Source organism: Phyllobates terribilis, unplaced genomic scaffold (assembly GCF_046119375.1).
Source record: "Phyllobates terribilis strain yellow unplaced genomic scaffold, ASM4611937v1 Scaffold_9__5_contigs__length_417890890, whole genome shotgun sequence".
NCBI lineage: Eukaryota > Metazoa > Chordata > Amphibia > Anura > Dendrobatidae > Phyllobates > Phyllobates terribilis.
The window spans coordinates 89,075,782-89,091,787 of NW_027362769.1; the positions used below are offsets into that span (position 1 = coordinate 89,075,782).

Consider the following 16,006-nt stretch of genomic DNA (forward strand, 5'->3'; position numbering starts at 1 on the left):
AGAATGTTGGTGTTTTTTACCATGATCCAGCCGATTTGCTCCAATATGAACACGTTAAGGAATGCATGACATTTCTGTTCCCTAGGTATTCTACAGGAACAGTGATTGTATCAGCTCCGTAATAGTTGTGTCTTGTCCAGATCACCTCCAAGAAAGATTTCTTAGAACCTTTTATGTGTTTTTATTTTACCTGAGAGACATCTACTTGATGGAGCTTCTGAGGATCAAATATGTAAGGAGCAAAAGCATGTAACCCTTGCAGCCACGCTTCTTGAAAGCAGATTTTGTTTGGACACACCTTCTCATTTAAAGATTTTTCTGTATTTTCATGACTATGAAAATTGTACATTCACACTGAAGGCATCAAAACTATGAATTAACAAATGTGGAATTATATACTTAACAAAAAAGTGTGAAACAACTGAAAATATGTCTTATATTCTAGGTTCTTCAAAGTAGCGACCTTTTGCTTTGATGACTGCTTTGCACACTCTTGGCATTCTCTTGATGAGCTTCAAGAGGTAGTCACTGGAAATGGTTTTCACTTCACAGGTGTACCCTGTCAGGTTTAAGAAGTGGGATTTCTTGGCTTATAAATGGGGTTGGGACCATCAGTTGTGTTATGCAGAAGTCAGGTGGATACACAGCTGATAGTCCTACTGAATAGACTGTTAGAATTTGTATTATGGCAAGAAAAAAGCAGCTAAGTAAAGGAAAAACAGGTGGCCATCATTACTTTAAGAAAAATCAGTCAGTCCGAAAAATTGGGAAAACTTTGAATGTGTCCCCAAGTGCAGTTGCAAAAACCATCAAGCGCTACAAAGAAACTGGCTCACATGAGGACCGCCCCAGGAAAGGAAGACCAAGAGTCACCTCTGCTTCTGAGGATAAGTTTATCCGAGTCACCAGCGTCAGAAATCGCAGGTTAACAGCAGCTCAGATTAGAGACCAGGTCAATGCCACACACAGTTCTAGCAGCAGACACATGTCTACAACAACTGTTAAGAGGAGACTTTGTGCAGCAGGCCTTCATGGTAAAATAGCTTCTAGGAAACCACTGCTAAGGACAGGCAACAAGCAGAAGAGACTTGTTTGGGCTAAAGAACACAAGGAATGGACATTAGACCAGTGGAAATCTGTGCTTTGGTCTGTTGAGTCCAAATTTGAGATCTTTGGTTCCAACCACCGTGTCTTTGTGTGACGCAGAAAAGGTGAACGGATGGACTCTACATGCCTGGTTCCCTCCGTGAAGCATGGAGGAGGAGGTGTGATGGTGTGGGGGTGCTTTGCTGGTGACACTGTTGGGGATTTATTCAAAATTGAAGGCATACTGAACCAGCATGGCTACCACAACATCTTGCAGCGGCATACTATTCCATCCGGTTTGCGTTTAGTTGGACCATCATTTATTTTTCAACAGGACAATGACCCCAAACACACCTCCAGGCTGTGTAAGGGCTATTTGACCAAGCAGGAGAGTGATGGGGTGCTACGCCAGATGACCTGGCCTCCACAGTCACCAGACCTGAACCCAATCGAGATGGTTTGGGGTGAGCAGGACCGCAGAGTGAAGGCAACAGGGCCAACAAGTGCTAAGCGTCTCTGGGAACTCCTTCAAGATTGTTGGAAGACCATTTCCGGTGACTACCTCTTGAAGCTCATCAAGAGAAAGCCAAGAGTGTGCAAAGCAGTCATCAAAGCAAAAGGTGGCTACTTTGAAGAACCTAGAATATAAGACATATTTCAGTTGTTTCACACTTTTTGTTAAGTATATAATTCCACATGTGTTAATTCATAGTTTTGATGCCTTCAGTGTGAATGTACAATTTTCAAAGTCATGAAAATACAGAAAAATCTTTAAATGAGAAGGTGTGTCCAAACTTTTGGTCTGTACTGTATATAATAAAAACCTGGCATCTGCACTGTTCAAGACCCTTTTTAATTAAAGAAAAAAAATATATTATATTTATAATATAATATATATTTTTTTCTTTAATAAAAAGGGTCTTGAACAGTACAGTTGTCATGTTTTTTTATATATATATTATACAGGAACCCTTCTAAAGAAGTGCGTTTTTTTTATCAATTTTTATACCCCCTTGTTGGCTATTAACAATAAAATATAATGAGGTTAGAGCGAACATTATTTTCTGCGCTCTCTGAAACTACGTAGTTGAGAGCTCGGCTGTGTGGCCAAAATGCTGAGGGCGTTTGAATTGTACAATAAAGCTGGGTGATATATGCCCCCATATCAGCATCTAGCCATAGACTAACTCCGATCCTAGAAGCAAATATGAGCAGCAAGTCTGAGTACAAGAAATATGTAATAATAGGAACGTACTCTAGAATATAGGACTGTTTATTGCGGTTAAGCACAAAGACACAAAATCAAATAACAAAATTTGTGCAAAAAAAAAAACTATGTAAGAGGAAGGGTTTTTATTTATTTAAAATATAAAATGTTATTGAAAAAATATAAAACATGTAAATATACAAATTAGCCAGTGGATGGCACTAAATAGCAGTATTAGGGTATGTGCCCACGTAGCGTTTTACAAGCGTATTTGATGCGGAATTTCCGCAGCGGAAACGCTTGTAAAACGCTTGGTAATCCGCACCCCATGGTCCCCAATGAGAATCCGCAAGTTCTATGCACATGCTGCGGATTTTTCCGCAGCGTTCTTGGTGCGCACAAAAGTCTGCAGCATGTCAATTAATTTTGCGTTTCCACATGCGGAATTGCCTTTTCAATGCAATAAAAAACGCAAGGTAATTCCGCATGTCGAAAACGCGCGATAAACGCTTGCGAAATTCCGCATGCGTTTTTCCGGGAAAGGACATGCAGAAATGAAGCTCAAATTTTCCGCTTCATTTCCACAACGTGGGCACATAGCCTTCGAGAAAGAACTAGTAATCCTGAGAGCACATACAGTAGATCATGCAACAATCTCATAGTACTTAATGAGGTGTGTATAAAAGCACATATAGTATCCCATGTAACAATTATTAGTACCTAGTAGGGCATGTGTAAGAACACATATAATATCCCATATAATAGTAAAATATGACATTACCGAACATGGCATGTGTAGGAGCATATATAGTGTCCCATATAAAAGATACATATTATCCAATAGTGCATATGTGAGGGCACATATAGTAACCCATGCAACTGTTACACATCGCCTAACAGGGCATGTATAAGGACAAGCTGAATAAAAGTCTAAGGCTATGTTCACACGTTTTTGCCGCGTTTTTTTTTTTTTTTTTTGTGCTGTGTTTTTTTTAGGCACGTTAAGGCTATGTGCACACTGTGCGGTTTTGGTGCGTTTTCGCTGTGGTTTTTCAGTGCGGAAATGTGCCAAAAATGCTAGGGAATCCTTGTGCCAGCTAATGCAGTGACAATCCTGAAGTGCTGTGCACATTGTTTTTTTTTTTTTTTCCTGACTCAATTGGAAAACTGCTGTGGTTTTGAAAACTTCAGCATGTCACTTCTTTCAGCGTTTTTGCAGCATTTTTCATCTAGAGAAAGCAATGAGTAAGTTCTAAAATGCAGGTATCAGGTTTTGCTGTGTTTTTAGTGTTTTTTCATGTACAGCACCATGTGAAACACATTTATTTTTGTGATTCCCCCCCCCCCCCAAGTTTGAACAATAATGTCTTGGTGTCCTCACCTGAGAATGGCAGTTAGGATTAGCACAATTTAATTAAATTAGTGATGTGTGCAAAGTAGTGTTGAGTGAGCGTGCTTGGGTAAGGTGTTATCTGAGCACGCTCGTGTGCTAGCAGAGTATCTTCGGCATGCTCGAGTCGCCGCGGCCTCATGTCTCGCGGCTGTCGAACAGACGCAAGGCATGCAGCAGTGTAGCACCGCTTAATCAGGTGGAGGAGGCAGCGGTGTTCCGTGGGCTACAATGGTAAGGTTAGGTAAATTAGAGCAGTGTGGTAATTAAATTAAGATCGGAGGTAATCAAATTAGTCTTTACCTGGTAGCAGTGGTGTGAATCCTGCTAGGTCTCCTGTGAGTCTGCCTAAGAGGTGGTGCAGAGGTTAGCTGCAGAGCTTGTGGTAGTATGGCAGCAATGTGGCAGTACCAATAAGGCAGTGTGACTATGGATGACCTAGTGGTGCGGTACTTGTGGTAGGAGTAACCTCACGATGCACAACAGACACTCAGGGGCAACCAGAGGTTCCAATGCGGCTGTAGTGGGTCCCTGGTCTCAATGCCCGCAGTATTCCTGGTGGGTGAGGATATTTGGTATTGTACCCTTGATGCTTGCGGCGAGTGGCGCTAGGAGCGGAGTCCCGAGTTCACTCGGATGATGCTGCGGCGATCAGACTGGTAAGGAGACTTACAGTTCAGTTGTCTGTGGAGCGGGCAGTCTGCGGAGGATCCTGTGGAAGGAGGTGAGGAGTGGAGTCCCGGCCGGTGACTCACACACCTTGTGGTTTTCCTGGAGGTTGGTGCACTTGTGGAAGTCCAGATAGGACCTGCGTGACATCAGATCATGTGACGGTCACGTGATGGATACCAGTGTGGAGGCCTGTATGGACCAAAAACCAACGCGTTTCAGCAACTAAGCTGTTTCCTTCAACAGTATAGACGTTATTACTGTGGGGGAAACCTAGGGATTCAGAAGGGGTTGTCCGAGTAGTGGAAGAACAACAAAGCAGATTTCTACACCAAAGATATCAATTTAATTTTTATTACAGCCATGTCTTTATTTTTCCATTACAAAATCATGCTGACAGGTTCTCTTTAAAACGCATATATCTCTTCACATTCCTGTTTCATGCTGTTTTGCTCCTGTATGGGGCTTGCTGTAGCCTCAACTAACATCTGCATAATTACATCCTAGCATATCTTATATCCATCACATGATATTGTCTCATATCGGAGACAATCCACCTGTGCTCAGTTTGCAGTTGGAAATCATTACATCCATGGTCTAGGTGGGATTTGTAGCAACAGGAAGTGTTGATTCTTTGGCAGCTTGACTCCGTTTAGTATATGAACCCTATGAGACCTGCAGATCTTCAGCTGTAGAACGGAAATTATAGTTTTAATAAGCCTCCAGTTAGTGGCCTCTGATGACTATGAGCACTGGAGATGGAAAGCATGTGTAGTCGCTTATACTTCTCTTGATACTCATTTTATGACGCTCATTAATCATTGATAAAAGCTTAGCGTGTGGAGCAAGACTGGTGACAAGCTTCATTCTACAGACAATTCAGTGCTTACTACTATGTGCACAATGCAAGAGTATGTACTGTATGTGTGTGCAAACCATTGACAATGGTGACGTCAGACAGGACCCTGAGAAGGGTAGGAAATAATGGCTGAATTTCTAATGTTTAGTGGGTTTTGGTGGAGTCAGTTCTATATTGAACATAACAACTAGGGGCAGTTAGAGGAGATGTCTTGCACTGTTTATATCGGAAATAAGCAGTGCCGATGATGTATGATCCCTTACACCTACTGAGACGAGTGCACGATCAATAGGTATACATGTGTCCTGTTCATTAAATTATATCAATCACGCATCTTGGTAGGTGTGCCGCTCCCTTCTGATGCATTGAAAGTGAGTGGCACTGGTCAGCACCAGGTAATCCCTCTAGGGTACCACCTAATGGTCTTTGTGTTTTTGTTTTTATAGTGTTCACTGTGCAGTAGAAATTATGCAAAAACTTTATTTTACAGGTTGTCACAATTATTTCTATACCAACTGTATATCTTTAATTTTTATTTTTAGGCTTTTTGCACACGAGAAACACTTTTTTATTTTTTCTTCCTTCCAGAAACTCACTTTTCTGTCTCTGCATTCAAAGACGAATAACATTTTTAATCTTCGGTCATGTATGTTGCCTTGCTTTTTATAGCATGACTTGTGACTTATTTTCATTGTGGGCTTTTTTTTTTTTTTAGAACTTGTTCAAAAAAATTTTTTTTTTCATAATTTTATTTGAGGGTACTTTTTTAATTACATTTTTATTTGGGGGGAGGGACAGCAATGCAGATGAATTAAAAACAGCTATTTTCACATTGTTTTTATCTATTTATTTTTCAGTTCATCATGCAGGATAAGTAGTGTGCTAATTTTATTGTGCAGGTCATTATAAAGGCAGTGATGTATATTGTTGGGGGAGGGGGGATTAGGCTGCCACCGGGGGGATGGTGCCCTGTATCTAATTATTCTGGCAAAGATGGTGAGTTATGTCTTTGCCTTAAGTGACGGATCGCTAAACTACAACTTTGAAATTCATCTATAAATGTGGCACATCTCCATCGATGCTTATCTGCATACATCGGACACGTGGACCAACTATATAAACAGTGGTCTGATGTAAGTGGCGTGAGACCACTGAGCCAAGTGATTGACTGCAGAGGTGTAGTTGTGACAATGTCACCGCTGCAGCCTGTAAACACAGATCGTGGGTAGTGTCTGAGAGTTGTAGCTGGATCTTCGAAGGGTGAATTTGTAATTTTTACACTTTTAAGCCAACAGTGGATAGAAAATCAATGACTGAAAACCCCTTTAAACAGCAGTCGTCATTTTCCACTTGTTCTAAATAGGAGATTCTTCTCTGCCCTTTTCCTTAGTACCATCAGTTCTCTTGTTTATTTGAGATAGTTAAGTCTGACATCCTTAAATTGGATATTGGATATCCAATTTGAGCGAAAGGAAAGCGATTTCTTCACTTAGAAAAAACAATTCATTCTTAATCAAAGAGGCCAATATAGGGGGCAATGTGGTCCTCTGGCCGGTCACCATGTACCTGGAGGAGGCCCATAGGCAGCTTCATAACACTCGAGTCTATCAAAACTTGTCCTCACCCCACCTCGGTCTTCTCTAGTAAACTTCGAAGGCTGCTTGTTTCCGATCTTGTACACGGCATTATACATCCCAAGAGAAAAGTTCTCTGTGGGTTTCTCAGTCTTGTTCCAACATTCTGTATGTCACCCAAGGCTCATAGGGATATCCCCGGACTGCCCGGTTGTCCTATTATTTCCAGTATTGGAAGTCTTTGCGAAAAGGCAAGTTCTCATGTAGATTTCTTTCTACAGCTACTGGTTTCTAATTTACCTTCTTTTGTTAATAATATCTTTGAGACCCCCTATATCTGATCATCTCTGCCTGACACCACTTTGGGACTTTCTGTACCTGACCATCTTGTATTAAATCCAGAGATCATCCTCTAAGGAATCAAGAAAACTGACTTAATAGCAGCAGTTTTCTTATCCAATCAATGGAGCAATGGATTGGGGATAAAGATCATTATATATATATATGTGAGTGATCAATAATATAAATGCACGTTCCATATGATTTCAATAAAACAACACAAAACGCACATTTAATATAATGAGTGGTGAATGAAGTAAGTGCAGGGCCAATAGGTGGAACACAACGCCCATATAAATGTGTGAAGAAAAACACTTATTATGGTGAAAAATACTCAGTGTTAATTATATGTGCATAGTAAAAATACAGAATAAAAAAAAAATATACCGGTATATAATTTTTTTTTTTGCATGACTTTGTTCATATCTTTGATTTATTATCATCATTTTTGGGTTTTGTCCATGAATAATCTTTGTGTCTCCCTAGATCTATCTTTGCTGACGCCTTATGCTGCCATTCATGCCATGCATATATGCTGTTTATTAGTAATCTGGACGATTAGCAATATTGGTTGGATCAGTGTTTGTGAGCCCGCCGGCATTGTGCGTCTGCAGATCTAGAACTGAAACATTATATGTCTGTTACGGGCATCAATATTTTACTGATAAATGTTAATGTTATGTATACCTTTGATTCATGTGGAGTTCTACGTTTCTCCCAATATTCACTTGTGGTCATTATACATTTCAGGCTTGGTCCATGTATAATTCTATAATAATTACCTTTATCTATCTTAATTAACGCCATATACTGCATGTTGGCAATAATGTTATGCTTACATGTGTGTTTCATTCACACTCTGGATGGTCAATAATATATTAATTTTGGTTTAATACGTTGCGTGTGTTTGTTTTGTGATTTCGCTGATATATTGCATTGCCACTCATTGTCAGGTTCATTCTAGACCTGTTTTCCATTGTGGCTTTACTTTTGGAAATGAATGAATGACTGGCTATTTATTAAACGGCTTTTCTCCTCATTTTTTACTTTCCCCTGAGGAAGCTGCTTTTTCCTTGCAGCGATACACATGGGGTCTCTCCCCATTGATCCCTCTATCTGGCGCTATGGGTCTTGTAATATGTATTCTTTATTGATTGTTTTTTAATACGGTCCCTATAGCAACTATCGTTCCTGCAATCCTTTATCCATATACTCCAATGGTCACATATACGGTATATATGTTTTGTTGATAGACATTACTACTAGCTCTTTCTGGTTCTTTTTATATTTTTCATTCATGCCTTTTTATCACTTATCTATGTATGATCAGGGCTGTTGGCTTTGTTATTTTGGCGTTATTTATACTCTGTACACGTTTTGACATACAATTGGTTTTGGTATGGTATATTGTGAGGTTGTTGTCACACGGATCTATATAACTGAGTTTATTTATTTCATCTAGGGATCCATTAGTGCCGATACTGTTATATTGGGATGTAATTGGTTGTAATTCTTCAATTTTGAGGGATCTAATAGTACCTGTTCTATATATACATTGTTATATGGATCAATGTACATAAACATAACATATATGTCTATGGGGAGGCTATGGTTTTAATTGTTTTTAATCTTGGAGCTGTATGTTGTTTAATAAAATGTATTTGCTTCTGTATTCTTACCTTTTCTGTATTGCTTTTTCTCTTTTGACTAAAATAAATAAATATGTGTGTGTATGTATGTATGTGTATATGTATATATATATATATATATATATATATATATATATATATATATATATATATATATATATATATATATATATATATATATATATATATATATATATAAAAATCTCTATCCCTTGCTTATATTCCAATTTCTGTATTTAATGATTTTAAGGACAAACTTCTCTTAACTGATTCTGGAAGGAAAAAAGAAAAGGATTTGGTGACAAAGGAGATAGAGAAACTTAGAGGCTCCATCCAGATCTTGTGTCGCAGTGCTTTACCACTGGGTAAAATGATGGACTACATCCAAGAGGACATGGACACAATGAAAAATGAATTGCAGATGTGGAGGACAGAGAACCGAGAGCACGCGGAAGTTCTTCTGAGGGAGCAAAGGTACATATAAAGCTTAGGTTATGGTTTGCACAGAGAGATGTCAGGGATGTTGCAGTGATACTGTAGTAAAAATCTGTATGTAGCCTTTGTCACTGCTTCTTTTATCAGGTCACACAAAATGCATTACTACTAGATAGAATAAGACAATATGCTGAGTAGAGAGGACCTCACAGGGCAGAAAAGAATATATGCATCCCCAGTGCACCATATGACAGGAGTGTGATTTTATTTATTTTTTCTTAACCCAGTGATTGACAGGCCCCATACATTTATGCCACTTGGTCTTGGGCTTTAACCCCACACTTGTAAATATACCGCACGGGGTTAAAGCTACTTCTCCTCATAGGAGCAAATCCTATCCACATCTAACAGAAGCAGACGTGGACTTTTGGGAGAAGTGGTTTATTACTGCTTCTGTCTTTTATTTCACAAGATACATAACGCAGTATATAGTGTATAGAAGCATCAGCACAGCTGACTTTTCTCTAGGACCTGGTCATCACACAATCACCTGGTGTTGTCCAGCATAGCATAGCTGCTGTGTCTAGGAATGGACGGACCCGTGGAAGTTCGGGTTCTGGTACCTGACCGAACTATAGTCCAACGTTATGTTCGGGTACCAGTACTGTACCCGAACTTCAACCTGAACCCAGACCCATTAAAATCAATGTGGACCCAAACTTTAGAGCTGGAAAATCTCTCCTCGTCTCCCTCTTTCTCTCTCGCAGACTCGTCTCAGCTCTGCCAATGATGTGGAGTAGAACTGGAGGCTGTTTTCACCTGTAACTGGGGCTCATATGGATGCCCTATTTGCAGTGGAAAAACTGAATTATAATGGAAAAACAATATGTTCCCAGAGATTATTTATGTAATAAGTATTTACAGTATTACGCAAATATTTTAGGCAGATGTGAAAAAAAATTACACGTAGTAAGAATTCCTCAAAAAATACAACCATTAATAGTTTTAATCAATTAACAAAATGCAACGTGAATGAACAAAACAGAAATCTTAATCAAATCAATATTTGGTGTGACTGAGTGTTGCACCCTTAGTCTTCAAAACAGCTTGGGTCTGTGTTGGCCAGGTCATCACTTCCAGGACTCCTTGTTCTTTCGGCTATGTGCCCACGTTGCGGAAATGAAGCAGAAAATTTCTGCTTCATTTCTGCATGTCCTTTCCCGGAAAAACACTTGCGGAATCTCACAAGCGTTTATCGCGCGTTTTTCGTACGTTTTCGACATGCGGAATTACCTTGCGTTTTTTATTGCATTGAAAAGGCAATTCCGCATGCGGAAACGCAAAATTAATTGACATGCTGCGGATTTTTGTGCGCATCAAAAAGCGCTGCGGAAAAATCCGCAGCATGGGCAGAGAACTTGCGGAAACTCATTGGGGACCATGGGGTGCGGATTAACAAGCGTTTTACAAGCGTTTCCGCTGCGGAAATTTCGCATCAAATACGCTTGTAAAACGCTACGTGGACACATACCCCTCTTCATAGCTTTCTTCTCTCTCACCTGAAACACATGAGCGTCCGGCTGAGCTGAGTATTCATGTGTAAGGAGGTAGCCGTCTGCTGAATGAGCACTCGGCCATCAACCATCATATGTGCATAACCACCTTAAGGAAGCAGCTACATAGCGTCAAGGAACGTCTGAAAGGATGCTCCAGCGATTAAAACGGAACTATTGTCAGATTTTACAGTACAAACTGCATACAGATCTCTTTGGATTTTCAAAGCAAGAACACCAGCCTGACAGGAGCCGTAGACGGGTTGATTTCGGTGCAAAACAAGTAGGCAGGAGGGTGCACTGAACTGTTTTGCTATGCTATTGGTGTATCGAGCGCCTGTGCTTGGTTTGCACAGTCATTTTGTGCTGACAGACTCCCTTTTAAACCTCTAATGCTCAGTGAATGCTCCATACAACTCCTCCCCAGTGCCAGCTCAGGATCGAGATCCTCCAGTCTAGTAATTAGTGATTAGCCCTCGTCTTTTATCAGACATCACTTGTGAATACATAAAGTGTGTATAGTTGGGTCTGTGCACACGTTAAGTATTTGGTGCAGAAATTTTTGCACCATTTCTGCATCTCTTGGCAGGAAAAACGTTGCGTAAAATAGGCGTTTTTTACATGCGTTATTGGTGCAGATTTTTAGTATGAGTGGCACCAGCACTGGAGATAATATAACTTGTCGTATATGCATTATAGTGATTGTATCTCTCTCTATTATCAGCGTCACTGACACCGCTGTGGATCCTCTCAAGGCGGAACTGGCTGAACTCGAGCAATTGATCAAAGACCAGCGAGATAAGATCTGCACAGTGAAGGGGAACATACTGCGGAATGAAGAGAAGATCCAGAAGATGGTTCAGAGCATCGGAGCGTCCGGCAGAGACTGAATTACGCACTGACATTCTCATGTCATCACTCAGTGACATACCTTATATGTTTCCCCAAGTCCTGACATAAAATATCTATTTATTTGGCTTTTGTTCAGGGTGAGTGTTTCTATCCTATGCATCGCTTGGGAGGCTTTATGCCATTTTCTTTGTAAATGGCATCTTTCATTTTGAAGCTCATCTCCATGGTTATTGAATAGATTGATCCTTACAGTAGGCATATATTAAAGGGAACCTGACAGTTGATTCATGATGCTAGAACCATTAACCGCATGGATCTGAGACCAGAGGAAAAAGGAATTCAAGGTATCACTGGGGTAAGATGACTAACCCATGAGCCAGGTCCCAACAAGCGTCACCCTGCCCGCTAAGCTGAACGACAGGTGGTGTAGCTGAGCGGGTGCCTAGTAGCTGATGAGGACCTGCCTCTTGGACTAATCATCTTGTAGCTATTTGTAATGAACAAGCCGGTCTCTGAACTATGCAGCGAGGTGGAAGGGGCAGCAAGAATCGGCTGATGTCTTACCTTCTTTTAAAAGACCCCCCAACGGCATGTTCCTACTCTAAACATCTTTTGTAAAGAAATGTTTGGATCACCACCGCAGGCTGGTCAGACAGTAAGGCCCAGATTACCCTCGAAGCCTCCTGCAGTATAGATAATCCTGCCCTCGCCATGATTGATGTGAGCGATGTCCCTCTACATCATCCATATAAAACAGTGAACGTCAATTTGTTTTGATCACCTAAAGATTATCTATACAAGTATGGTCCAGGCTTGACCATTGGGCGGTTTGGTGGGCATTTATTTCTTGGAATAAAGGCTTTTATTGCAGGTATTCTGGGCTGCTGTGGTGACCTATACCTTCTTTTGGAAGGTTGCTTAAAGGAAGAACACACTGGGGCTTCTCTTACAATGCATTACTCTAAGGAAAAGCCTAATGTTTCACCCTTTCTTTAGAAAGTTACATCCATCCATATTTGCTTTTAGTCCTAGCTGGAATTAGCTGTTATTTTAATTTCTACAGTATAATTTAGACTTGAGATTGTTGCCGAAACTGAAACTTGCTGCACAGCTACACAGTAAAGTGAATGTCCACTTAGGTGGAATGTGAGACTACCTGGATAAATAAAAATGATACTCTGAGACAGTCTAAAATTAAAAATCAACACCCTGGCTGCCTGGAGTCACCACTAGAGGGAGCTCACAGCGTAAATTCACTGACTATTCCAATTGGAGTAAACTATAACTTTTATTATTACAATAAAATTCCCCAAACAATCCAAAATTAACATAGAAAGGTGAATTAAATATTGTTCCCAAGCATACAATTAGTGGGTAATGGTATCAGATATTATTATATATTACTCCACCTAAAGTGCAGTGTAGTATAATAAACCACTAAGACAGCGGATAGTGCTGTTAGTATATAGTTTCATATATCTAGTTGTCCTCTTGGTTGAGAGAGGTAACTCTATCTAGACAGTAAAGGCAATTTATTGGTAATTCCTATACTGTTGTTAGCATTATTCGTGTTATTATATAGGTTGAGGGCTATCCTTCAGACATAAACCTACCACTATGCACATAAGAATTTAACATCTAAACACCATTGGGCTTAACTAGTCTTAGTTATCATAAATGAACCTAAGCACACTGGCACAATGTAGCTAACTAGACCGTCACTAGGTGCACTTATCAATATAGCACACCCCTATATCAGCTATGCTGGAGATTCTGCCCTATGCGTTTCTTCACTAGCTTAATTACTGCCATGAATCATCAGGGGCAGGTAGTTATAGGCTAAAAGATGTATTAACATGTAGTTAATGATAAATGTGCAGTGACATATCGGCATGATTGCTGCTCCATCGGGAGCTGATAGCGTACTGTGCCATACTGAAATCAATAATCAGACCCTATACAGTGAGCTCCCTCTAGTGGCAGCTGCAGGTAGCGTATGTTATCTTTTAAATTTACGACGACTGATGCTGCATAGGCTGTCTCTGCTTGCCGCATTGGAGAGCGCATAGATCGAGCCTGTGGTGCAACTAAGCTGCTGTCCCATACTACCAATCATTCAGGAGTGCAGAAGATAAAATAATACCTTTTTAAGTGTTGTAAAAAAATGGATGTTGGACCTAACACGACAATTCCTGTGCAGGATGGCTGGCCACCAGCTAACCTTAGTCTGCAGGAGACAGATTTGTAGCATATATAATATGGCAATATATACATTTTTTTTTAAAGGGATTGTCCACTACCAGACAACCTTAGCATAATCAATTAAGGACCTGAACTAAAATGAAAACAATGTATACTCACCTCACACAGTGGTGCCGTTCCCAGAGAGTGACGTTAGTTGTCGTGTCACTTGTCGGCTGCAGCTCATCAATATTATGTCAGGACAGACCTGATGACACAGTAAAGGCTGAAGCTGACGAGCAGCCGCTCATTGGCTGCAGCTGACAAGTGACACAACAAGTCATACCACTCTCCGGGAAGAGCGGCGCTGCCATCACTGGAACAGTCACGGCATCACTGCGGAAGGTGAGTATACGTTGTATTTTGTATGGGGGGTGTTGAATTGATTAAGCTGGGGTTGTCTGGTATTGGCCAGCCCCTTTAATGTGGAAAGCATTTTTCGAGATTTCATTTATCTGGAGTTGGTCCCACGCTCAGAGATGGCAGCAAGCAGTTCATGTATTGTACCCTCCAATATTGCGTTTACTCATTATCATCCAATAGGTCCTTATTCACACAGACTGCTGCTAAATGAAGTCAGGAACTTCTGTGACGCACAGATGACTGATCACAGACATAGAGATACTGACCGCAGATTTTATATTTTGTTGTGTACAAATTATTTATATTCCTATTAATCACATGAAACTTGTGAGAACATTTTGTAAAACTTGAAGCATTACATTCTATCAAATTATGTTTTAATGTTTTCTATAAAATCTATCAAAAAAAGTCTCCGTCTCTGGTCCATTTTATGATCCTGCATGTGCACACAGTTAGTCAGAACTATTCTGCCCCCATTACCAATTTGGTTTATTGCAAAACCCTAATAAACCTACCAAAACAGGAACAATTTAAATCTCCTCCCCAAAAGATAATAAACAAGGGGTTTCTCCAAATGAAACACAAAATGCAACTTTTCATGATACTGCAGAATTATTCACCCTCCTCAATAAGAATCTCATACAATTGTAAATTAAGAGACTAACCAATCATGAGATAAAACACCAGGTACCATAGCTTCAGAGGCCACTTCCACGCTTCTGTCCCTGCTGCCCACATCTTTAATGGCCTCTGCCACGCTTCTGTCCCTGCCGCCCACATCTTTAGTGGCCTCTGCCACGCTTCTGTCCCTGCCGCCCACATCTTTAGTGGCCTCTGCCACGCTTCTGTCCCTGCCGCCCACATCTTTAGTGGCCTCTGCCACGCTTCTGTCCCTGCCGCCCACATCTTTAGTGGCCTCTGCCACGCTTCTGTCCCTGCCGCCCACATCTTTAGTGGCCTCTGCCACGCTTCTGTCCCTGCCGCCCACATCTTTAGTGGCCTCTGCCACGCTTCTGTCCCTGCCGCCCACATCTTTAGTGGCCTCTGCCACGCTTCTGTCCCTGCCGCCCACATCTTTAGTGGCCTCTGCCACGCTTCTGTCCCTGCCGCCCACATCTTTAGTGGCCTCTGCCACGCTTCTGTCCCTGCCGCCCACATCTTTAGTGGCCTCTGCCACGCTTCTGTCCCTGCCGCCCACATCTTTAGTGGCCTCTGCCACGCTTCTGTCCCTGCCGCCCACATCTTTAGTGGCCTCTGCCACGCTTCTGTCCCTGCCGCCCACATCTTTAATGGCCTCTGCCACGCTTCTGTCCCTGCCGCCCACATCTTTAGTGGCCTCTGCCACGCTTCTGTCCCTGCCGCCCACATCTTTAGTGGCCTCTGCCACGCTTCTGTCCCTGCCGCCCACATCTTTAATGGCCTCTGCCACGCTTCTGTCCCTGCCGCCCACATCTTTAATGGCCTCTGCCACGCTTCTGTCCCTGCCGCCCACATCTTTAGTGGCCTCTGCCACGCTTCTGTCCCTGCTGCCCACATCTTTATTGGCCTCTGCCACGCTTCAGTGTCTGCCGCAGTTCCTGCTTCTATCACAGTCCTCTTTCCCTGCAATGAGACGTCATCAGGGTGCGGTGATGGAAGCAGGGTGAGGGACAGCAGCGAATCATCAGAGGGCAGCACCGGTGTCACCCTGCTTCTATCACTGCCCCCTGTTGGTGATTCATTTCAGGAAGGTATTATAATTCTCAGACCACCCCTTTAAGGACGGTGTTTCAACCTACATAGGAATAAT

At 41.5% G+C, this 16,006-nt stretch overlaps 1 protein-coding gene across 7 annotated transcripts in view; it reads left to right on the forward strand.

Moving 5' to 3' along the window:
- Positions 1-12,919, forward strand: part of TRAF3IP1 (TRAF3 interacting protein 1) — a 59,173-nt gene extending 46,254 nt beyond the window's left edge. For all 7 annotated transcript variants that reach the window (XM_073646733.1, XM_073646734.1, XM_073646736.1 and 4 more), the window contains 2 exons: positions 9,024-9,247; positions 11,486-12,919. In XM_073646733.1, coding sequence (XP_073502834.1) covers positions 9,024-9,247; positions 11,486-11,651 — 390 coding nt within the window. In that variant the 3' untranslated portion in view covers positions 11,652-12,919. The remainder of the gene's footprint in view (positions 1-9,023; positions 9,248-11,485) is intronic.
- The last annotated feature ends 3,087 nt before the right edge of the window (positions 12,920-16,006 follow it).